The 26,881-nt window shown below is 32.4% G+C and overlaps 2 protein-coding genes and 1 long non-coding RNA gene across 3 annotated transcripts; 1 reads left to right on the top strand and 2 right to left on the bottom strand.

The window, feature by feature from the left end:
- Positions 1 to 14: 14 nt before the first annotated feature.
- On the bottom strand, positions 15 to 2,739 carry LOC146951699 (uncharacterized). Its single transcript, XR_015032087.1, has 2 exons — positions 1,248 to 2,739; positions 15 to 1,182 (listed from the first exon to the last, which is right to left on the bottom strand). It is a non-coding gene; the product is annotated as an uncharacterized LOC146951699 (long non-coding RNA).
- Positions 2,740 to 12,585: 9,846 nt separating this feature from the next.
- On the top strand, positions 12,586 to 14,665 carry LOC146951698 (GDSL esterase/lipase At1g23500-like). Its single transcript, XM_085754295.1, has 5 exons — positions 12,586 to 12,890; positions 13,237 to 13,367; positions 13,473 to 13,703; positions 13,894 to 14,149; positions 14,276 to 14,665. The coding sequence occupies exons 1-5, from the start codon at positions 12,632 to 12,634 to the stop codon at positions 14,524 to 14,526; spliced, it is 1,128 nt and encodes a 375-aa protein (XP_085610421.1). The 5' UTR covers positions 12,586 to 12,631; the 3' UTR covers positions 14,527 to 14,665.
- Positions 14,666 to 19,110: 4,445 nt separating this feature from the next.
- On the bottom strand, positions 19,111 to 24,644 carry LOC146951697 (la-related protein 1C-like). The gene is made up of 6 exons (XM_085754286.1): positions 23,768 to 24,644; positions 22,342 to 22,882; positions 22,111 to 22,255; positions 21,933 to 22,023; positions 19,883 to 19,954; positions 19,111 to 19,761 (listed from the first exon to the last, which is right to left on the bottom strand). Exons 1-6 carry the CDS (start codon positions 24,335 to 24,337, stop codon positions 19,555 to 19,557), a joined length of 1,626 nt encoding a protein of 541 aa, XP_085610412.1. The 5' UTR covers positions 24,338 to 24,644; the 3' UTR covers positions 19,111 to 19,554.
- Positions 24,645 to 26,881: the final 2,237 nt, after the last annotated feature.

Here is a 26,881-nt window from a genome sequence, read left to right as displayed (position 1 = left end):
TGTGCAGATTGGAATTAGTAATTAATTTGGAGCATGACATAATGAAATACATCATTGGACCTTTTTTTGAAGCTGTTTTCTTTGATCTATTTGTAGCAAGAGCTAAATCAGTGTTTAAAGTTTGAAAGAAAAAAAAAATGTCCCCGTTGGCAGGGACATTTGCATAATATATGGGTTAGAATTTGAACCCTCTACATCTCATTTATTCACCTTAAGAAGTGAATTTTTTGTCACTAGGCTACTTGACAAAAAAAATCGAAAAAAACTAGTTATTAATTAATAAATATATTCCTGCTTTGGAGCACCCATCACATATGACCTATACAACATAGAGATCATTTTTTTTTTTTGAAGAACATAGAGATCATTATTATGAGCAAAAATTCACTTTTCATTGTTTTTGCTTATAAATAATAACCGGAGGGAGTACAAATTTCTATTATTGTTTAAGGAATTATCAAGTACTAAAATTTACCAGTATCATTTATTCATTTATCATAGCATTTATTACCATCTTAAATATCCGTGAATCTACATTATTCATTTATCATAGCATTTATTACCATCTTAAATATCCGTGAATCTACATTTTAAAAGTGGAATTGCTTTCAAGTAGAAACAATAGTATGCTTGACTAAATATGGTAACCAGTAAACTGTGATGGTTGATCAGATACAACCATACCGAAACATGATGAGTAGAGCGTGGCTTTGTATTCACCACAAGCTTTGGAATATGATGTGTCCTTGTTTTGCTTTTTGTGTAGTCAGAGTGTTATTTTTTTAGGAGGATGCAGATCATTTTTCTTCCCCTTCATCAAGTGCACTTGAAGTTTAACAGGATGCAGATCATTTTTCTTCCCCTTCATCAAGTGCACTTGAAGTTTAACTATATTACACTTAACTATATTACTTCCCCTTCATCAAGTGCACTTGAAGTTTAACAGGATGCAGATCATTTTTCTTCCCCTTCATCAAGTGCACTTGAAGTTTAACTATATTACACTTAACTATATTACACATGTACTGTTTCATTGTCTTAGAAATCGTGGTTGGGCCTAACACAACCCCATAAAACCGGCTTGTGAGGTGAGAATTGCCCCCACTTATAAACAAATTGTCAGACCAACTCCTAACCGATGTGGGACTCTTAACACACCCCCTCACGCTCAGGATTACACATCTGAAGTCAGACCAACTCCTAACCGATGTGGGACTCTTAACACACCCCCTCACTCTCAGGATTACACATCTGAAGCGTGAACATAAATGACGGGTGGCCCGATAACGGAAACCTGACAACAGGTGGCCCATAATCGTGAAGAGGCTTTGATACCATCTTAGAAATCGTGGTTGGGCCTAACACAACCCCACAAAACCGGCTTGTGAGGTGAGGATTGCCCCCACTTATAAACAAATTGTCAGACCAACTCCTAACCGGTGTGGGACTCTTAACACATTGTTTCAATTCAAGAGAGTCGAAAGTGATTTTAGAGGTTATAGAATTGATTTTATCATGTTTGGGGGTAGTTTAAAGGAGAATTGATTTTACTTGAAGTTATGATTCTTTCCATAATAGATTTTAGCCTTAAATTTATTGTTAAATCTACTTTTGCACAAATACTTTCAAACATAAATCATTTTACATTGAACTCACTTTTATCCACCGAAAAACCAAACATACATACTCCATCTCGTACATATATCTTTCTTATGGCAGATTGATAAGGCTAACAATCCCCTGGAAATCAGTATTTCTTCTTCAACTTCTAAACTTGTTGGTAGAATTTAGCCACTCAGAATTATTTAATGAGATCTCTTATGATCTCTTCTTGAACTTGAAGTGATTTATCCTATTTACTTGTGTTAGGAAGTTAGGAAATATTCAAGGAAAAGTCATTTACAAACACATTTGTGCATAAACACATTGTCCATGATTAATTACTGATTTCACTACTCAACTTGATCTTAAACTTGTTGGAAAAAATTAGTTAAGTTGTGTTGTGCAGCGCACAAACAGGGTCCATGATTAATTCAATACCAACTAAAATCAGTCTTACCATAATATCCTTGTTAATTAAGTAGTAGGTATCTAAGCATGAAAACTTGTGCTTCTTGTTATAACATCCCTTGCTTTCCACTTGTATGTTTCACACTTTGGTCATTATTCTTTCTTTTGAGAAAAAAACTGTAAACAGCTACATGATTCCTACTCAAAAGTGAGAACAATGGTTGAATTTAGTGTGTAAACTTATAGAACATGAATATGGTATGGCATGTAAATCAGAACCAAAACAGTGTACTAAGGTACTAACAGAACAATACCAACACTACATATGCATTAAAATATGTAAATTATCTTACAGTAAAAATTCTTGCAACAATCTACTGCTAATGCTCCCTCCCTTCAATCACCTCTTATTGTTTAGATGAGAAATGTTTTCCCACCTTTGTTTGTTTTTATAGCCAAAGGTGCGGAAAACAGTTCTCATCCAAATTAATAAAAGATCAAAATCCAAAGGTGTTTGTATTTCTCTCAGCTTTTGATTTTGTTGAACTGATGATTGTGTTGCCAAACTCTACCCTTCCTCAGCTTTTTATAAAGTTCAACTATAAAAGATTATAGGGTAGATAGATAATCATGGTTGGGTTGGGTGACCAAAGGGTTACATAAAAATGGAATGTGGGGTTGATAGAATGGTTAAGGAGCTGTGCATCCGTTTTTGTGCAAGAGACTCATTTGTTTTCTTTGTTTTACGAGTCAAAACAAAATATATCCACCTTTTTAAATATTCTGATATTTAACCAAGTAATTGGCCTCATTTGTTAATGAGATTCAACTAGAATGAATCATACGGGAGGACCTGAGTTTGATTTTTGAATAAACAAAAAAAATATTCCAAACTTTAATTTTCATCCACTTCTCTTAAATTGATATTGGTTAATATTTTGATCTTGGTTAATATTTCTCTTATAATGAGTGTGTTTGGATGGGGTAGACAAACTCATCATGTAAAAAGCAAAAATGCTCCTACATTTTGCAAAAGCTACAAAATGTATCTTCTATAAAATGACAAATAAAAGCAAAAATGACAATAAATTTTATAAAATCACATCGGCTCATCGTGCTTTTAGTAAAATCATCGTGACATCAAACATGTACTAAACATTTCAATATTTAATATATCTTTGTTCAAGCAATTCAAAATTCATCCTTGTGAGTTTAATTCAGTTAATAGAGACATTGCATATAATATGCAGTGGTCGAGGTTCGAACCCCGACATCCCATTTATTCACTTTAAAAAGGTGTATTTCTAACAACTATCTTACTTGACAACAACAAAAAAACGATTCAAAATTCTCACCACCAACTAATAATCAAAATGCTTCTTACACTTTTTGTTTTAATCAAAGTAGTGGATTTTAAAATTTTCATTTGGTCAGCCTGAAATTCATTCCAAAACATATTGATTAAATTTTATTAATTCAAATTCAATCTTTCACCAATTTGAACTACACCTACCTAAGACAAAGGACATACTCCCTCCGGTCACTATTATAAGCAAAAAATTACTTTTTAGGTTCATTGAATAAATGATGTATGTGGTCTATAACATCACTCATTCAATGAACCTAAAAAATAGTTTTTTGTTTATAATAGTGACCGGAGGGAGTACTTGTTTTAGTAATTGCCCATGATGTGTTTCATTTTCAGTCCTCGAATTCACCACATTTTTATCCATAACAGGGTTCCATTTTGTATAACATTCGAGATTTTATAAAACCCACTTGGGTTGGCTTAGTGGTATTGACTTGCAATCTGGGAGTGTGCTCCTCCTTAAAGTCCCAGGTTCGAGATTTTATTTTTTTATTTTTAGAACAACATTCGAGATATTATTATTTTTTAAGAAAAGAGGATGCACATAGCCACCCAATCCTTGAATTCACTACATTTTCACCAAAGCATTTTTAACTAATTTCACCGTTGATTTGAGATCATTTTCATTACATTATTTTTATGAAATAAATGATTTTTATACTAATAAACAAAAAAAAAACTATTTTTTTAAAGGCAAAATTAATTCAAGTTAAAAAAATGGATGTAAAATTAATTCTTATTCAAAACAATCAAACGTGTCAAAATCAATTGAGAAATGATTGTATGCACGACAACAAGCACGAATATACTTACTTGAGCGTCGATGAATGCATTAACCCTTAACGTTGCTCAATATACTTACTTGAGCATCTATGAGTGCATGCATGTACATCCCTCCAGCAAGCTTATCACAACGAACGTCTTTCTCCTGATCAAATCATATCAATTATTATTTTTGGTTTGATTTTTTTTTTGTTTAACTTGGTTGAGTGAAGTTTTTTTTAGTACAAGGGCCATAAGATTAACAAACAAAGTGGTGAATGAGAGAATGATTCTATACGGTATATTCTAAACTACGATAAGATGATGACAAACAAGAAATAGTGGTTTTTCACTCATTAGATGTTAAAATAGAAAAATAATTTTTTTTTAATGGAAAAGGATTATTTTAACACTTGGAAAAAGAGTTTCTAGATGGAAGAGCCCAACGCATGGACCCGCCAACCGAGCACCAAAATCAAGAAAATAAACTGAAACCCCAAAAGACAAAGTGCACCCCACCCACACACCCAAAATAACACCTAACAACTCCAACAATAAAGCCAGAAAAGAAGGAACACCAAAAAGAGGGGGAAAACGGGACAAAGGCCCACCCACATAAGCTTCTCAGAGATATGACCCCACCCAAACCCTTCACACATGTTGAATCCATATCTAACACCTACATCTCCCTATTGGTTTCAACAGAGAAAAAGCTCCACCCCTCAATTCATATAGAGAGCGTTGATATGTATCTACCGAAGAACCACTTCCAGGAGAGGAATTGAATCATATCCACTAGAAGCCCGACCAACTTCCACCGGTTTCCACCACAAAAATAAAATCATTGTGGGCATTCCAGAGGGTCCACGGAGTTGAATGTCAGATCAAAGTAAGACAACACCTAATCCTAGCACTCCCATCTAAAGACAGAAACAACTAAAAAATACCAAGCACGCTCTCCTGCAAAACCTACTCCCAACCCAACCACCAACAAACACTATACCATATCCTAGAAGCAATTGGACAAAGACCAAAAATATTAGGCTTAAATGCACTTTTGGCCCCCTATGTTTCAAATAGTTGCGATTTTGACCCCCTAAGAAAAAAAATGGATATTTTGACCCCCCTATGTTTTGTTTCTCTTTTGATTTGCTGATTTTGACCAGTCAACGCCCATGTGGCAGGTCACTTGAGTGATTTGGCAGACAGCTGTGTAATTTTCATTTTAAAAATTAAAAAGAAAAGCCATGTGTGTATTTCAAGAATTAAAAAAAAAAGTAATAGAAAGATGCACGTGAGCTTCTAATTTTTTCTCCTTCTTCCTCTTCTTTCTTCCCCCTCATTCTTCATCTTCTTAATCCTTCAACATACAACCCAGAAAAATGAAAAAAAAAAACTAGAAAAGGGTTATAAAAACAAAAAACACTTTCAACTTATAATTCAAACAACTTCATCTTCTTTTCCTTCTCCTTATCAACACCATCTAATCTTCAACATCACAGAACAACAAAATTCAAACAATTATTTACCGAAAGGTAAAAATAATGTTTGTATCATTTCACCCTCCTTTTCATAAATCTATTTCCTAGACAATTATTTCCCAGATCTGCATCTATTCTTCCACTTATTTGCCTCTTCTTTATTTGAATGACAAACCCAATAACAGCAACAACTCCAACAGTGGGGATGGAAGGGAAATAGAAAAAGGAAACGAAAACAAAACATTCAGTGGGGCATAGAATCACATAAGAATCAAAAGGTTTGGAAATGAATTTTTACCTACCAAGCTGATTCTTGAAGCGAAAGGGTTAACTCGGTAGGATGTGTCTCTGATCAACACCTTCCCACTTTAAAAAACCACAAATCCTTCAAATATAAAAATAAATAAAATCGATTGCAGGTTTGATAATTTTGATGCTTACTGGATTTTTGAAACAATCAAATGGATTTTGAGAAAAGGGTTTTGAGATTCACTTAATCAAATGGGTATTGAGAAATGAATTTTTTTTTTATGATGATCGGAGGAGTTAATTAGGATTATGGGTTTTGTTTTGTTTCATTGGTTAACTTAATTGTTGATTTTTTGGGTTTATATGAGTATAGTGTTTTGAAGATGATGAAGACAAGAAGAGGGAAGAAGATCACATGCTCCTCTCTCTTATTTTTTCCTTTTTTAATTTTTTTAATTGCCTATTTACAGGATTGGAATTACTATTAATTTTTAAAATGAAAATTACACAGCTGTCTGCCAAATCATTAAGTGACCTGCCACATGGGCGTTGACTGGTCAAAATCAGCAAATCAAAAGAGAAACAAAACATAGGGGGTCAAAATATCCATTTTTTTTTCTTAGGGGGTCAAAATCGCAACTATTTGAAACATAGAGGGTCAAAAGTGCATTTAAGCCAAAATACCATCTACCGATTCTTTCCCTCCCTCACAGAGACCACATGACAAAGTAGTCGGGTCCTAGACAGGGATAACCCCGGAGGAAAAGAGATTTTTCCTGGTTGGAAGACGAATGAGAAGTAACTGCCAAGCATAAACCTGAAGCTTGGACGGGGTCCAACTCTTCCAAGACAAAGATAAGGCAATTACCACCTCCACGAGCCTCACACCTTCCAACAAAAACGGCTTGGCCAACACTACATATGATGACCTAACCACCTACTGGTCATCTGGGTTGGCGTTGTTAGGATGATAATAGAGTGTTATACTCATTAATCCTTTTCCGAATCTCTTCCTTCTTATTTTGCTCCTCCGTAAATCTCCTTCAGCGATAATTTATGATTTAATCTTACTTCCTCTAATCTCGTATGTAAGCAACAACAAAAAAAAAATGATGCTCTCAAATATAAACACAAGACTATTACAATTGTTATATTTAATTTGATTATTCTAATTTTATTCTTAAATTAAATGTAGATTCATTGTTCAAACTTTTTTCATATTCATTGTTCAACTCTTCCACAATTTTCAAAAGAGTACTACTTCACTTTCAATTTCTACCTCTTGTGGATTTCAAAAGTTACCTTCACTTAGGACTTGGTCGCCAGCACCAAATCACCACTATAAGCCTATCCATCATCTTCTTTTTTATAACATTAAAAGTCTCTAAAGTATAACATTTTTTGACTAAGTCTCTAAAGTATAATTAAAATTATCCAAAGTATATAAAATTTTCAACTTTCTTATGCTTTATTTAAATGGTATGGACTATATTTAATTAATTTTTTTTTTGCAATTTTTTTATTTTGGTACACGTAAGTGGTTTGTAGGCGTTAGCATGCACACGGTTGTAATCGATCTTGGCATTTTTTTTTTTTTTGAAATGGCAAATATTATTCTCGACGAGCTAGCGCAAGGAGCACTAAATCACTCGCGGAAAGTGAGGAAAAAATACAAAGAGGCTCCGCATATATACGGAACATCAAAACGAGAACTCCCTAAAAAAACCCCACCAAAGACGGACAAGAATGATGATGCCGACATATACATGCTACAAGATTGCACGCATACCCCTGCCTCACACCCTTCCGCCGAGCTAACGCCCCACCAGCACCCAAGACCTGTTGAACCCCTATCATCAACATAAGGAGCCCCTATCTTAAAACACAGCAACTAGCATGTTTTCTTCTTCTCCCTCTTTCTTCTCGATACAATTCCGAGTCAACTTCTCCCTCCTTATTTCTATCACTTTGGAAAAGGTCCCTTTGATATTTGATTTACCCTTAGGAAGTTAGAGTGGTCTTGTACCATATTGAGTGATATAAGTACCGTATAGAATTTGTAAGTCTAGAATAAATCCTACAATGCACCAAGACTCTAATACAAGTGTAACTGGGTTGTTTTATTCAGTGGACGTCATGGTTGATAACCTGCTTGCATAATTTTGGACAGTACCACGAAACATCTTAAAGATAGTGACCTAATCCGCTGCTCATCCTAGTAATTTTTTCGGTGGTTGAAAAACCTTTTTGAACTATTTTTAAATATTGTTCCAACAATAAATCTATTGTTATTGGTTTTCAATTGTTTATATTACTAGTTATTAGGAGCACATGGCTTAGGGTTGACCATCAACCCTTGCTACTAATTATGTTTGCTTTGTGTCTCATTAGTTTTTCTTCAAAATTGGTGTGGGTTGATCCAATTTGGTTTGTTTATGTCGTTTGGTAGGAAAATTTCGATTTGTCTGATCTTTCAATTCGAAGAAGTGAAAGGACGACATGAGATCTGCTAGGGTCCCTGAGGTTGAAGGTTTCGACTTGATTAGAGGTACAAAGAAAGTAAAGTCGATACCGTGGGAGGAGTTAGGTCGTAATTAAACGACAGATGTTCCTACAAAGATAAACTCTTGGAGATGGTTGGTGCACAAGATTTTGAAGTTGAGACCTCTTATATTGACTCTAATTTTAAGAAAATTGTCAAGAAGATGCAATGTGGCCTAATAACAAACTAACGGGGGATGAGTTTAAATTGTGGTGTTATCCTTGGAAGCATACTTTAATGGTGTATCAACTCAAAAAGAAAAATGTGGAAAGTCGGTTCATGGAAGTGAAGTCACAGAACTTATAGGCTAAGGATGGGGCATCAGAGTAGTGGACCTTCCAAAAGATCACTATATGGTCATTTCAATATTGAGAAATAATATAATCATGCTATTTTTTATGAATTGTGGTTAATTGTTGATCATTGTCTTATCGTTCAACGTTGGAGGCCTTTGTATGGAGCAACGATTATTCCAACTAGACTGTTATTGTATGGACAAGGATTCCTAATCTTCCAATGGAGCTTTATAATAGGAATTTTCTTTGGCGTTTTAGGGAGGCATTATGTAGTATGTTGAAATAGGTCTTGTTCTTACTCTTAAATGTGTAGGATTACGTGTTGTGTGTTTTAGTTGTGGGAAATATGGCCACAATGCTGGTATTTTTTCAAACACTGAGATTTTTAACGTGATTAAAGAGACAGGTAGTGTCCCAGCTTCTAATCCTGTGAGGGTTTGCTCGCCTAAGGAGATGGATTTTACCACAAGATATGAAAATTTGTCTATGGTTTAGGTTCCACAAGTGCAACGGCCAGTAAACCTAAAATCTACGATGAAGATCACTTTGGTTCATGAGAAAATTTTGCAAACGAATCAAAAATATATTCCATCAAATTTTGGTCCTTGAATGCTCTTCAAAAGGCATAGTAGGAAGAAGCAATTGAGTAGTGCAACTCAACCAAAATTTTAGGAGCAATAATATCATGAAGATACAAAAGGAAAAGAGCACAAGGTAAGTCCAAGAAAATTAATTAATATTTATATTTCCATTATCGATGAAGATTCTATGAGTGGTAGTTCACGTGTTAGATAAAAAAATTCCATTAGAGGAGGTTCTCATCAAATCTTGGTGGGTTAAAAGGAAATGATGATTTTCAACCCTTTGAAGTGTCTGAACTCTCAAACTAGGGTCTCCAATAAATTAGGAGAGAAAATCCCCATCTTAAGCCTGATTTAAGACATGTAAAATCCATTAATTATCATAGGGTTAATATATCTTTATCCCTCTGTAATTTGAGCGAGTTCTGGTTTACCCCCTGTAAAAAAAAAGTTTTGATTCCAATCCTGTAATATAAAGATTCTTTCGTTTTAGACCCTGAGATCATCTAACTTGACAAAATCGCTGACTGTGTAATTTTGATGACGTGGCATGCTGTGTATTAAAAAAATGAAAAAGATTAAAAAAATCTAGAAAAATAAAAAATTAATAATAATGAAAAAAATTCTGAAAAAATTTAATATATATCAAAAAATTTCGAAAAAATTATAAAAAAAATTCAAATTAAATTAAAATTATAAAAAATTGTAAATATAATATTATCTAATATTTTATTTTGAAAATTAATTTCAAGAATTTTATTTTATTTTTTAAAAAAAACCTTCATAATTTCGTAAATTTTTTAGAATGAATGGTGAAATGAGGTAAAAAAAAATCAAATTTGTGTTAATCTAGATGAATAACAGGATAAAATGGATATTGATATTGGTTGACATCGGTATATAAGTCATGTTATACTATTTTTCATGATTAACTATTTTTCATGATATACTATTGAATAACAAACCCTTAATTCTATTCTTCATGATTTTTTTTTTCTAATTTTTTAATTTCGAAAAATATTTTATAAAAATTCTGGAATAAAATTTTAGGAAAAAAATCTGAATTTTTTTTATTGAAATTCTGGAAAAAGATTAACTATTTTTTTAAGTTTTCAAAAATATTATCTAAATTCCGGAAAAATATTTTAAAATATTTTATATTTTTATTTTAAAAAAATTCAAGAAAATTATTTCAGAATTTTCAAATCTGGAAAAATACTATTTAAATTTTTTATTTTCAAAAAATATTATCTAATGTTTTGTTTTTTTAATTAATGAAAAATATTTTCCAATATTGTTTTTGTATAATTAATAAAAAATGAACTTTTTAATTTCGAAAGAAAAATCTGAACTTTTAAAATATATATATATATATATATATATATATATATATATATATATATATATATTCTAATTATTTTGAAAAATTTTGAAATAAATTGAGTTCCAAAATTTTTCATTTCTTAAAAAAAATAATTTCTTTTTTTATTTGATTTTGATATGTAATGTAATTATTATTTTTAAATAATTTTGTTATTTCGAAATTTATATATATATTTATATATATATTTATATATTAATTTTTTTCATTATTTTTAATTTTTCCAGAATTTTTTTCATTATTATTCATTTTGTATTTTCCAGATTTTTTTCCATTTTTTTAATACACGGTCAGCATGCCACGTCATCAAAATTACACAGTCAACGTGCCATGTAAACGATTTTGTCCAGTCAGATGACCTCAGGGTCTAAAACGAAAGAATCTTTATATTACAAGGTTGGAATCTAAACTTTTTTTTTACAAGGGGTAAACCATAACTCGCTCAAATTACAGGTGGTAAAGGCATATTAACTCATTATCATTAAGGAACCAGTTCATGTACAGGCTCCAGTACAGTTACAAGCCACATATATGACTTAGAATTAAGCCAAGAAGTAAATAGAGGATCAACATAATAATGCATTTCTTGATATACGTATTGTTAGCTCTTAGAGTGATTCAATGATAAAAATGACTATATTCGAGAATATAGAAATGATATATTTATGTGATGATCTATTTTATTTTCTTTTTCATTCTATTGGATTAAGTTTGTGTTCCCTAGAATTTTTTCCCATAAATGAATCTGTGCACTTAATAAAAAAATATTACTTATTAGTTTAATTTAATACATTTTTTTACTATTTCATATGTATCAAACATAATCGATCATTGTTATTATGTAATATCAATTTTTTACTAATCATTTTATTTTACAAAAATAATAAATCTAATGTTAAAGTTTGCATAAAACCTATTATTTTACGCCATTCCTATATTTAATAATAATAATAATAATAATAATAATAATAATAATAATAATAATAATAATAATAATAATAATAATAAAATCAATTTGTAATTTGATATTAAAAAACTGATCTAAATTAAACCGTGTTATATTGAATTAGATCGAGTTAGACTTTTTAAATTAGTCATCCAAAGTTGATCCGAACATCATAAATTTTATCTTTAGATCGAAAGAGTTTTACTTCAAAACCTATACAAACTTCACTGCTAAATATTAGAAATTTATGTAAAATTTGAACCTGGTTCTTTTTTGGGGTACAAATTTGGACATAATTTATATCAATTAATGCCTTCATTTGTATGATACAAAATTACCTTCTCGGAAAATTGAAGTCAAAGTTTTTCCCGAATAGGTAAGATTATCAATTCACGTTAATTAAAAATTGTTTTTTAGTCCATGCACTGCACTACACGTTTTTTGTTGGTACAAACCACTGCACTATTTTATTGACAAATACATACATACATTGAATGAATTTGTAATATTAGGTCTCGTACAATGCATAACTGATGCTTAAAATTAAATTAAACCATAGAAAATTGAAATAAAAAAGTAGCTTAATTTGTACAAAATTGCCTTACTGACTTTTTGACAAATTTTATTTTATTGATATGTAAAACTAAATTTGAAATATAAAAATATAGCTTGCAAGTTTGAAATCATTAATTGGGTTAATTAAAAAGTTTGAATTGATATTTAAAAAATATAAAATAAATATTAATTAAAAATATAAAATATGCTTTTGAACAAAATAATTAATTTAATTAAATTATATACCTATTGAGATTATTCTCGAAGACTAATATGAATATTCTAATATTTTTTTCTTTTTTATTTTGGTAACTAATGTTTTTTCCTTAAAAAGGCGGATAAGAATTTAATCAGTATTACGTGTAATTATGACTGGAAACATAGCTTAGTATCTATAAATACCTCTCAATATTGTTGACACTATATTGCAAGAAAATCACAAGCTAATAGTAAGATAAGATGGAAAACTTAATGTGGGTTAGATTGACAATTTTTCTTGTTTTATTTGGCAGCAAAGTATCCAATATTGCAATTGCACAAACTACCAATGCAGCATTTCCTGCAGTGTTTGCATTTGGGGACTCAATCTTTGACACAGGAAATAATAACAACCTTTTAACTTTATCCAAGTGTAATTTTCCTCCCTATGGAAGGGATTACTATGGAGGAAAGGCCACCGGAAGATTCGGTAACGGCAGAGTTCTATCAGATTTGATAAGTAAGTCTTAACATTAATAATTCATTTTATAACTAATCATGATTTTAATTTAATTTTGTTATGATTAATCATCATTTAGTTTGGCCATGCATGTAAATGCAATGAAACTAGTTTACTCATTTCTTTTTTTCTTTTTTCTGGTCAAGGATTTACTCCTTTCTTTTGTTGCATCACATATACCATACATAAATAAATAAACACTAATAATAAAGTCGGTCACTAACTCAGTTAGCGATTGATTTACTTAAAACCTATTAAAATAAAGAGCTAACTAACCCATTAGTCACTAATTAAAATTTAAAATGAAGTGTTATGATTAGAATTAATGTGTTTAATTTGTGTGTAGCGTCGGCATTGGGAGTGAAAGACACATTGCCAGCATTCCTGAACCCATCTTTAACATCACAAGACCTTGTTACCGGGGTATGCTTTGCATCAGGTGGATCAGGGTTTGACGATTTGACAGCAACCTCACAGGTACATATACAAATAGACTACTATCAATATTGTACGTATAAATATATAAATACATATTATCAAATCAATAATTTAATTATAATGAATATTATGTACACACTACAGGGAGGAGTTTTGACAATGGGCCAACAACTAAGCAATTTCCAACAATACATAACAAAATTGAGAGGAATTGTTGGAAATGAAAGAGCAGCTGATATCATATCTAAAGCATTGTTTATAATATCATCAGGAAACAATGATGTTGCATTCGCTTATTCCTTTACTATAAGGCACCTTATGCCTTTCAATTTATATTCCAATATGTTGGTTACGGCCGGGCAAAGTTTCGTCAAGGTTTGTTTTTATCAATTTCTCATCCAAAATTAATTGTTTGATATTAATTATCTTTTTACAACTCTTCCTATAAAAAAATAATAATAATATTGATCTATGTCTTTGAGTTTGCAATATCACGCTTTACACTTATTCATTCAATTATAAATTTATTAACTAACATATATTCTTTGATTGTTAATAATTATAGAGTCTATATCAATTGGGAGCACGACATGTGTGGGTTCTAAGTACACTTCCATTAGGGTGCTTACCTGCAGCTAGATCTACAATGGGAGGACCATTAAGGGTTTGTGTAGATTTTGAGAATGGGTTAGCAACACAATACAATAACATGTTAGAGCAGGGGCTTGCAACTGTTAAAGGCTCCCTTCCTGATTATGATCTTAGATTTGTTGATGTCTATACTCCTATGCTTCGTCTCATACAAAATCCTTTCCAATCAGGTTTGATTTACTCACTCGCAAATTCAATTAATTATTTTATATTTTTTTAACTGACAATGTTGGTATATATTGTTAGAATTATATATTTGCGCATATTAATAAACGATGATATATATTAATTTTTAGGGTTTGTAAATGTGTGGACCGGGTGTTGTGGAACTGGAACATTTGAAATGGGACCTTCATGCAACATGTTAACGATCCAATGTCCAAGTCCTGCATCCTACTTTTTCTGGGATGTTGCTCATCCTTCAGAGAGAGCTTATCAAGCCACTCTTGGTCAAGTACTTCAAACTCACAACTACGATCTTAATAGTTACAACATTTCCCAAACTCTTCATCCTTTCAATGTATCAACTCTTAGTTTTAATTATTAAATAATTTGTCAAATGGATTATTAATTGTTTATCCAAACAAATTCAATGAATTTGCGTCATAAAAAAGAAGATCAAATTCAATGAAATGGACAATTGGTTTGTAACTGTTATCTTATTCAATGAAATGTGTTACTACTTATCTTTTCTTTCCTTCCTTGTTATTTACCGGTCGCAAATTCTTGGCCCATAAAATAATAACTCGCTATTTATATTAAATCCTTCAAAAAAAAAATTATATTAAATCCACTTTTTTATTATTGTCAAAAACAATTAATTTATTTGGCTTGTATAATATGATAAATTTCAATTTTTTTTAATAAGCAACACGATCTATTTTTTTTGAAGGAAGCAACACGATCTATTGATTGCAAAAAGAAAACAAAAAGTATATATAATTCTTTGATATACTTAAAAAACGGATACGGGTATCATAAGACAATTAATGCAAAATTTAAATTACTTGAAAATAACTGAATATACAAAAATTATATGGATGTTCAAATAATTGTTGTCGGGTACTATACTTAAAAATATTTTTAAGGTATGAGAGTAAGAACAAAAGTATTCGGACAAAATCAAAAGTCATACTTAATAAAATTAAAGACTAAAATCCATATGTACCTAAATATCTGGATGGTATTTGTTTTGGTAACAAAATATCTAGATGGTATGATATAACTAACATTGACCATCCTCATAAAAGAAAATTAATGTTGACCATTTCAAGATAAAAAATAACTTGACGTATATGTTTATATTTTTTTATGGTATGCACACCAGATAATTAAATTTTAATATGATTATATAATAGTACACATTTTATTATTTTTTTAGGAGACATTATATTCTCTAGGGAGCTGAATGGTTAACACAATCTAATATCTTTTTTTTTTACCAATGCAAACTTAACTGATATCATTAATTAAAAAAGATTCAATACAAGGAGGACAAATCTCAAAAACATGGCGACTAGCAATCTTATGAGCAGCCATGCTCGCTTGACGCCTGACAAACTTTACCTCAAAGTTGGAAAATAAAGCTAGCATAAACGTTTAACTTAATAGAAGAGACTATAACATTAAACTCTGATATACCACTACTTCGGTCTGAAATTCGATCCACTAGAGTACGAGAGTCCGTCTCAAATACGACCTTATCCCATCCTTTTGCAATTGCAACTTGAATTGCTTCCTGCAACTCCATTGCCTCACCTTCAAGGACTGATATAAGAGCAGATTTACGCGTCGAATGGCTAGCAACAAACACCCCTTCAACATTTCTAAAGCAACAACGTGTAGTCGAAATCCCTTCGGACCTATGGAACGCAATATCAACATTACACTTCAACCATCCATGATTGGGCTTTTCCCATCGAATTTGCGCGGGCAAGGGAGGAGCTGCACTCCTCCCCGGACTGTTCATTTCTTGGGCAAGTTTCCATTGCTACCAGTTGCTCAACGCCAACCTCCCAATTCCCAACGGTGTATCACGACTAGAGTTCCAAACAACATCATTCCTAACTGCCCATAACTGCCATAACAGAACCGTGACACAACCACCCATATCAGCACTCTCCTTGCGACAAATATAAAAAATAAGCTCTGACATAGACTGAAATAAGCTTAGTCGCGGTAACAACACATCAGAAAGTCCGGAAGAAAACCAACTCTCCCTAGCTACATCACAACCAACAAAAGCATGCCAATCTCCTTCAAAAAAAAAAAGCATGCCAATCTGTTTCCTCCTCACCATCACACCACAGACATCTATTTGTACATGGCACATGACTCTGGATCAATTTAGACCAAGTTGGAATACAACCCCGACATATCCGCCACAACAAGTTTCGCGCTTTGTGAGGAACAATCTAGCATCTTATATACTATATTTTTGTTGTTTAAAAAAATATACTATATTTTTGTGTAAAAGATAAAACAATCATTTTATTAGGTAATACTATACATTATATACTATACAATTTTATAATATTTTTTTTGAATAATATTTTGTTTACCACACAATATATATATATATATATATGTATATATATATATATATATATATATATATATATATATATATATATATATATATATATATATATATATAGGGGTTTGCTAGAACACACCCACTAGTTTTTATGTGGGAGTGTTTTAGCAAAGCTACACCCTAGGGTGTAATTAACCACTTTTTAGTTATTTACTTGCTAAAACACTCCCACATAAAAACTAGTGGGTGTGTTCTAGCAAATGCCTATAGGATTTGCTAGAACACACCCACTTGTTTTTGTTAGAAGGTGTGTTATAGCAACATACACCTTAGGGTGTATTTAACAACTTTTTAGTTATTTACTTGCTAAAACACTCCCACATAAAAACTAGTGGGTGTGTTCTAGCAAACCCCTATATATATATATAATGAAATTAATTATACTAATTTTGACAGGAAAAATTTTTTTCTATGTATTGATAATATAAAAAATTTTAGATTTTGTAAAAAAAAAAAATCTTTAGAATGTCATTCAATACGCAATACTTCACAATAGTATCGTATCATATTATTATTTTCTAAAATACATACTTAAATATATGTGTGGTGTTATATGATTGCACGTCTATATTTATTTATTTTTAGAAAATCTATATTTGTTGGTCTATTTTATTTATCATATCCTTTGGAAGGAAAAAAATTGTACACATATTCTTGGAGAGGCATGATGCAGAAACGAGCATGTGGTTGGTGATGAGGAAAATATTGACACGGAGATACTTGTGATTGCATATGAATTTCTATTTGATAAAGGTTGAGATAAATCTGAGTCATTGATGAAGAAGAGGGTGAAGAGTATGAACAATAGAACAAAAAGTTCAGAAAAAAAATTATGAAAGAGGGGAAGAATAGGAACAGTACAAGAGACAAGATTTAGTGTGAGTAATTGTAGATGTTCTCTCTTTTAGTTTTTAACAAATCAGAATTATCTATTTAATTCAAGAGTAGTGTTATCTGAACAATCATTTAAGACAATTTTGGTAACAACTTCATTTTATTCTTTTTATTGGTCAAAAACAATACACACACACCAATGAAGAACTTAATTAAGTCAACACTCTAGAAGTATGGATGGGCAAAGTTCTTTTCAGACCCAAAACTGTGTCCGAACCGAACTAAACTGTTTGACAGTTCGTTAGAACCAAACCGAACTGGTTCTTAAACTGGTGAACTATTTCGTTTTAAAAAAAAAATGAATTGGACCATCTCCAAATCATCTGATATGAGAAAGCTAAGATTCAAAGTTGAAAAAGTAGAATTGGAGAAATCAAACACATATTCAATTGAAACTACAAGGATACAAATGAAACACATATTCAATTGAAACTAAAAGGATACAAATACGAAGAAGATGAAGTCTAGGTTGCATTGGGAGCTTGTGGTGAGAGAAATTGAAACTGCAAATCTTCAATCGTTTCACAGTGATGATTCATCTATTGCTGTTCTTCACAATTGGAGGTCATTCAATTGAATTTTAAATATTGAGATCAGCATCGTTACAGCGGAAGAGGCGATGGTGGAAACTCGATATGGTTGTTGAAGATGAAAACAATGGCAATTGAAGGAACAAAATACGTTTTTTGAATGATGAAGTAATTCAGTGGAGATTGTGATCGAGAACGAGACCGGCTTTGGTTCAATTGCGGAACTGGTTTTTGAATGATGAAGCAATTCTGTGAAGCTAAAACTGGTTCAATTTGGGTTCCAGTTCAGTTTTTGTTTTTTTCAAAAAGGTTCAATTTGGGTTCCAATTCAGTTTTTGTTTTTTTTCAAAAAGGTTCAATTTGGGTTCCAGTTCAGTTTTTGTTTTTTTCAAAAAGGTTCGGTTCAATAGCAGCTCAGCTCGGTTCATGACTTTTATGTAACAATTCAGTTGATAACTTTTTGCCCACCCCTATCTAGAAGCCACCTATAAACAATACCAGTTCTAGAAAAACAGTTTAAACAGAAACAAATATATTGTGTTTAGTTTTTTTAGGGGGATTATATTGTGTGTGGTTTTTTTGTTTTTGTTTTTGAGCAATATTGTTTTTGGTTTTTTTAGGAAGATTATAGTGTTCAGATTTTTTTCGAAGGATATGTTTAGTTATAATTATAAAAATAATTACTTGAATGTATTTGGTATAAAGAAATGTTTAACAATATTACATAAAAAATAAATATTTGAATTGCAGTAATCCAACAAAAACACTACAGTTAACAGAACAATCCAACAAAAACACTACAGTTAACAGAACTTTGGAGCCAGTCAATAGACACATTGCTCTTTAAGCAGCACCTCAAAGTGGCTAAGACCATAACTCCCGACCGACTATTTTCGGCAAAGTGAGCAATTTTGAGGTGCTTAAAAACCATTTTTCACCAATAAGCAGCACCAATACCCAAGATTTACAATCTAGAAAATGTCAAACTACAACCTAGGATATAGTAAACAGAAAACGAAAATTGAAAATTCAACAATCCTTTTTAAAAAAGAAAACAATTACAAAATAAAATGTAGAGTAGAACCTACACACAAAAAAACCATCAATCATATGCCATACAACACTCCATTCAATGAGAACAAAATTTCCAATACAACATCAAAAATTCAATTCATCCACCAAAAAAAGTGACTTAACTAGCATATTCCACCACAAACCATCTAAAAATAAGAAAGAAAAAATCCACAATAAATATAACCTATACAAACCAATGATCTCATAAGATCCGACTCAGTCAAAACTCAAGTTTATGTCTAAATTCCCATTAAACTCTTTTTATCTCTAACCGTTCGTAATAATTGATAATTTTTATTTGTTTGCACTACTTAATTTAAAATTGTTGTCAAAATCGAGTGACCGTTACAGCCTTTACTCCCTTCCCCTCCAAAGAAAAGAATAAAAAAGATGGATCATATCACTAAAATTCTCAGCAGATGAGGCCAATAACTCATGTAAGCTAGACAATGCCATTACAGTTTTAATTGATGTTACCAGCTTAATTGATGTTACTGGCAACATCACTACCATTTGTGAGTTGAGGCTGACGGGAAGACTCGCCTTCATCTTTAGTTATTTTATCCAAAGTAATAGTTTGAAAATCAGCAGTGAAGCTATTGCCCCTTGATTCAACTGGTGAAACCGAACCAGAATCAGCTTGAACTTTAGCAGAGTCCATCCAATTACGCCTCCTCAACTTGTCACCCTGCAACAAAGTTAACATAGAGAAATAAGCAAATATATGATAGATATAGTGAATTGTAGCGATATATGTACAGAATGTGCTAGCATAACATGAAAGTGACACAATGCTATTGAAAACTCACCTGGACATCCACAACATTTGAATTTCTCATCGAATCAAGTATCAACTGAATATTGCTTGTCAAATTTTTAACCTTCAAAGAGATATTCCATAAAACAAAAGCAAAACTCAGTGTGCTGCTACTGCTAAGCATTTTGAAAAATGAACACATGTCAAACATAAAAACTTGATTTCCACATTACAAAATCAAATCAGTATGAAATGCTCACTGATAACTTCATAACCTAGTATATCCTCTAACACCTCTTGTATCACAAGTAGAAGCAGTGCTATAGAGATTCATATTGATTTAAGAGCATGACAACTCAGGTGTGAGGAAAGTTTTGTTAAAGAACAGCTTTTCAAAAGGACAAAATTCAATTTATTTTTCAATTCAAACTGCCTCACATCCATGCATATAGAGGAACAATAACACATTTCATTTATATCAAAAAATAAATGTTGTCTTCAACCTCCAATTGTCATGCACTAAATATTAATCCAAGATTGTATCTATCCATTGAAAGTGTTGCACAATTAACATGTCTGTAACGACATTCAGTAACAAGTCTTTCTACTAACATCTCTCATTAAAAGGAGTCAAAAAATATAATCAAGTACATGGGAATAGTAACAATAAACAGTATTAATTGGGGCATAAGTGATAAAGAATTTACTCACAATATTCAAAATTGCAAAAGAGGAGGAGAAACAAAACATTAGCCAGGTGATTTCATTAAAGTTCCATTTTCATCACATCACACCATTGACAGCATACAATATAATTGAAAAGCTTATCATAAATTTATAAAAAAAAAAAAATCATGAAAATAGATGTTAAGGTTCACCTTAATAATTGTTCTTATCTAACAACTGTTTTTTTTTGTCATCAATCCCCCCAAACCACTCAGAGCACTTAACCATATGTTAGGTTAGTGAACCGCCGATATTCAATACCCGGAAAACCCACTGATTTCCGTTAGTTAATAATATAGTCAGTAGTAAACAATTTAAAATAGAATCCTAGAACAATTTTGGTGAACATATAGAAAGGAAGAAGTGGTCAAGCTATAGAATACTCCATTCGGTCTTATTTATAAGAAAAAGTTGACTTTTTAGATTCATTTTGCAATTAATGTATCTTGTCTAGAATATAGACCAAATACATCATTTATGCAATGAATCAAACAAGTCAAATGTTTCTTATAAATAGGACCAGAGGGAGTATCACATCTAAATTTCACTCCCTGATTTCTACTAGCAACCATTAAAAAACTTTATAATTATTTGATGGACGTTATCTTATTTATCTCCTGATTGTACCATTATACACTCTAAGAAGTAGCTTTCCTTTGTTTTTCTTGATGATACTGTAAACTAATATCTCTAAATTTTGAACTCTTGTATGTGTCCTTTCTTTTTCTTGAAAAAACAATAAACAAACATCAGCATGCCTGCCAAAATTGATGGTGTGTGTGATTATAATGCAAGAAAAATGCTAGGTCATTTATAAGAAGAAAAACAAAACATAACTCCATGTGTATAAGGCACAACAAAAACAACAACAACAACAACCGAGCCTTATCCCACCAAGTGGGATCAGATACATGGATCAAACAACGTCATAATGTTCCATCAAATACTATGTTCCTATCCAACTCATTAATCCCTAGATCTTTATTGATAGTTTCTCTTATAGTTTTTCTAGGTCTTCCTCTATCTCTAATGATTTGTCCTTACTACCAAATCCACAAGTCTTCTCTCTACATGCCAAATCCACCTAGGCCTAGTTTCCACCATCTTTTCTACTAAAGGTGTTACCCCAACTCTCTAATGTATAATGTATAAGGTAAAATCCATCTAATCAATAAAAGTAAAACTACATATAGATAGTAAGCTTCAGATTAACTTTGTAAGTATAAATTCATCATTGCTGAAAATCAATATGAACAAAGATTTGTCAATAAATGACCGGTGCAAATCAAAGATTAACTAAAAACAACCATTAAGTATAACATATTCAAAGGCTCTAGCGAAAATATTAGCGATTAATCAAAGTAAATTTAACTTACTCGAGGGAAGTTTGCTATCAAGGTAATTGGAACCCAACCCTCTTCATCCATATTGGACTTTAAAAACTCATCATTCGCTAAATTAATATCACTGTCAAAAATAAATCAGCAATTAATACAGAATTCAACTGTCAAACATTATTGATAAACAAAAAGAACAGAAACATATTAAAACTACCTAAAATAATAATCAATCTGGTTGACTATCACATTGGACAAAGAAGATTCTGCAGCAGGGAAGAATGTTGCAGGAGAAGGCATGTGGGGAAAGACTGGCATACCCCTAAAGGGATCCAACGGCACTGTTGGAAAGTAATAAAAATCTAAAATGACAAAATGACAGAAAATGAGGATTAGTAATATTAAATTTCGTATAAACAGAATTGATGAATAAGAGACGCATACTAACCTGGATAAGCAACAGGGGCTGGGAAGGGTCCAATGGTTTGAGGACCCAAAAATGCAGCAGTACTAGGTGGTGGGTGCCTCAATATTCCTCTGGGAGGCATCCTTGGTTGGGGTGCGTGAGCATCTCTAGTGTTTGCGTAATTTCCACGATCATGATCACGCCTGCTACTATAACTATTCTGATGATAGGAACCATCTCCTCGTGGATGGGACCCAAAATGACCCCTGCGAGAGGAACCCCCTACAAATGGTCTTGCATCCCAATTATTGTTCCGGTGATGATCTCTTGGAGAAGAGTCAGGGATGCTTGGCACCATATTCGGGTAGCTAACTGCTGGAGGGAGCTGATATACAGGATAGGGAGGCAGTGGTGGAGGAGTAGGAGGGTTGGATAAGCTGCTCTGAGCAGGACCAGGCCCAATATTACTGCCACCTATGCGCCTCATAGGTCTTGGTCTATTGGGCACATTATTGTTTGCCATAGAACTAGATTTTGTGTTACTAGTACCTTGTCTCTGAGGAGTGTGTGAAATTATAGGCCCCTACAAAACAATAGAAAGGTCATGCAAGCATATAAGACTCGCCATTTACCACACTAAAGTTGATATAAAATTCTTCCTCGCAAAGACATACCCTGTTTGACAATAGCCTAATACTGGATATAAATCCAAAAACAGAAATAGAGTTTTGTCATCATCAACTAGGGCTCAAGTAATGTTGCTAAACAGTGGCACTATAGCCCTATGGCATAGCGGAATTTGAACAAACCACTATTTTTCCACAATAAGCTATTTAGTACAAAATACCGTCATAGAGCAGCTAGAGTGCATAGCAGAATATTAACAAACTGCTATTTTCTGTGATCCACGATTAACAACACTGGGTTCATCATAAGTGCTATGCATAACAAATCATAACAGAATTATAAAATATTATCATATCTCTCATATCCACGTTTATAATGTTCAATCATATCGATACACCTCTATATGCTACCATATACAGGATTCTCAGTATACCGAATTCAACACAAACAACATTTACATCAACAACAATTATATTCCTTCCTGGACTTAGCAACACAACAGAGAGGATTCCTCTTACAATCACTTTATACCTCAAATGAAAAAAATAAAAAACAACAAAGTAAACAAAGATAATACAATAACAACAAGCTTTAACCTACAAAGGGGAGTCAGTAACATTAATCAAATTACTCTAACGAAACTACGTTCAATTGAACTTTTTTTTTTTTTAATTACTAGTTTCGACATGGTTTTCAGTGTCATGTCAGTGTATCTATCATTGCTTCATTCAATTCATAAACCATATTTCGATCCAATTCATTAATCTCTAGAAAGTAAACAGAGAACATACCTGGAAAAAAAATCATTTTCAGAAAATTAGGGAAAGTAATAGAACAAAACCTGAGAAGTGGAAGGTGATCCATCAGCAGCAGCAGCAACAGGTGTAATCTTCGATGAAGACAATTCAGGTGGCAATTTACCAGGAATTTTGGCGGATTCAGACAAAGCAGGCCACGATTCAGCACCCATGACAGGACCAATTTCAACAACGACGCCGTTCAAGGGTTGTTTGTTCCATGCAGGTTTCTTAGAACCACCTGCATTGCCACCATCTGAAGCTATTGTACTCGAATTCTTCTCCACCGGAGCCGGAAGCGGAGAAGATACCACTACCGCCTTCGGAGAAGAAGATACCACTACGGCTTTTGGAGAATCATCAGACGGCGGAGGTTGGTCGGCCATAGTGAGAGAGGAGGAGGAGGAAGACGATGATGACGACGGAAGTGATTGATGAATTCCGGTGGGTGATTGTGATTGAGATTCTGTATCGCAGCCGGAGCCGCCGCGTACGACTTGAGCCCACGGTGAAGGGAGGGTTTTTCGAATGAAATTAGGGTTGTTAGTTTCAGCAGACGGCGGCGCCGGTGACGGAACACTCGTCGGAGAGTGATTATTTTGAGTGGTAACCATTGATTGATAATTAGGGTTTTGAACCAAAAACACCAACAAAAAAAAAAATGATGAAATTGATTAGTATAGAATCAAAAGCACGAATGAATAAATAAAAAATAAAATGAAAAAAGAAAAGAATGATAAATTATAAGAATGAATTTGGGTTATTCTCCAACTAGAACTAGAATTAGAATTAATGTGATGATTCTAGTTAGAGATGAAACCCTTTCTCTAAACAAAAATTTTGCGACCTCTCTCGCTCCTCTCTCCTCTCTCCTCTCGCTCCTCTCTCTCGCCGCTGTTGTTTCTTCTCGTCTTTTACCACATAAACCTACTTTGTTACTCTTTTTCTAGTTAGAGATTTATTTCATTTTTTAATTAGTTATATAAAAATGTAAATAAATGTTTTCATTTCTTTTATTATTTTTTTTGGAAAAATGTTTTTTTCGTTTATTATTAATTTAGGATTTATTTGAGTAAAATTCATTTAGGAATTTATTTTGTATCAGTCAAGGTTTTTTTTTTTCTTTAGTAAGAAGTATCGGTCAAAGTTTGAAAAGTTTTAGTCAAAAGAAATGAGATTGAGCTAATAAAAGAATCAATAGTATATATATAAAATAAAGTTTTTTATGCCACGTGTCACTTCCACATTCATTCTCAATATTTTTATTATTTTTTCTATTTTTAAAAACCAATATTTTATTTAACATAAATATCTCAACAAAGTATATATATAAAGTATCAATCAATAGTATCAATCAATCAATCAATCAATCAATAGTATCAATCAATAGTATATATATAAAGTAAGGTTTTTTATGTCACGTGTCACTTCCACATTCATTCTCAATATTTTTATTATTTTTTCTATTTTTAAAAACCAATATTTTATTGGGTTAATTAAGTAAATGGTCCCTGTAAATATTCAAAATTTTGTTTTTAGTCCCTATAAAATAAAATCACACTTTTTAGTCCTTATAAAATTTTCCATCAGCATTTTTAGTCCCTATAAAATTTTTCCATTAGCATTTTAGTCCCTATAAAAAATTTCCATCAACATTTTTGGTCCCTAAAATGCTTAAGGAAAATGTCACAGAGACTAAAAAGTGTGATTTTATTTTATAGGGACTAAAAACAAAACTGTGAATATTTATAGGGACTAAAAACTTAATTAACCCTATTTTATTTAACATAAATATATCAACAACATTTTGAAGGTGAGAAAAACACAAGAAGGGGGGTTGAATTGTGTTTTGAAAAAAAAATTCTTCGTTTCTCTAAATAACTGAATACACTGATCAGAAGCTAAGTGAGACAGCTTCTGAAGTGATGATCAGAATCTAAATGCAGCGGAAAAAATCAGAGAGAGAGAAGAAGAACGACACAAAGCAATTATACTGGTTCCTTCCACAATCCGGAAGTAGTCCAGTCCCCCTTGCACTTCCAAGGAGATTTCACTATGAGTAATATCTGATTACAAATGCTCAAGCACACAAGCAAGAGACTTCCAATGCTCAAGCACACAAGCAAGAGACTTCCTTTGCTCAAGAACACAATCAAGAGACTTCCTGCTCAAGCACAACTGCAAGAGACTTCCTAATTAAACAAAATTACACAGAAAATTGTTTAAGGTTGAACACTTGATATACAATCAGAGGTGCTCACAATACAAATCAGATACAGACTCAATGGACTTAAGAATTTCTAAGATATGACTTTGAGACACAGAAATTCTAAGTGAATGCAGAACAATTTCAGCAGAGGTTTGGTACTTGTGAAAATCTTTGTGAGTCTTTCGTTCAGCGTTCTTGCATTACCAATTCTCTAGGTCTTCACTCCTTTATATAGAGGTGTGAAAGAGACGTTGTGAAATTGCCAGCACACCAAAGAGTCGTTGTTGAAGCTTGATCTTTCACCAATGATCTTTTGCCTGATTTGGTTGTTGTCCTATGAAGAACAAATTTGAAATCCATTCCTTATCCAAAGGAACATCTATGCAGGCGAGACCGTATTCTGGAGCTGTTTTCTTGTCTTGAAGCGCAGACACAAAACAGAGTAGTGGAGAACGTGGTTGTACAATTCGTACAAAGTACAATGTCAACGCTTTCGTCCAAATTGCAAACACACGCCTTCAAACATCTTTGAAATGACCGTTGCAAATTCCACTAATCCTTTGTTTGTGTTTTCGAATCCAATAGACAGCTTTTGCATTGATAATTCTTCAATTCTTGATTCTTTGCAAATCCAGTTGATACTCAGCTTCTGGTGAAATGGCTTCTGATGAGGCAGCTTCTGATGATGCAGCTTCTGATGGTTCAGCTTCTGATGAGATGACTTCTGCAGCTTCTGATGATGCGGCTTCTGATATTGTGGCTTCTGGACCTCTTGTCTTCAGAAACACTATTCTTCAGGAGCAGCTTACTTCAGGAGCGGCTTGACTTCAGGAGCGCTTTTTCTTCAGGAGCAGCTTGACTTCAGGAGCGCTTAAGCTTCAAATTTTTGTTGTTTCCATAGCTCTTTATTTGCTCATTTAGAACCAATGATGATGTAACTTTATAATTA

This window comes from Medicago sativa, chromosome 1 (genome assembly GCF_051527215.1).
Source record: "Medicago sativa cultivar Bolivia chromosome 1, Bolivia_mono, whole genome shotgun sequence".
Taxonomy (NCBI): Eukaryota; Viridiplantae; Streptophyta; class Magnoliopsida; order Fabales; family Fabaceae; genus Medicago; species Medicago sativa.
Note: the sequence above shows the minus strand (reverse complement) of the source record. Positions and strands in the feature narration are given on the sequence as shown.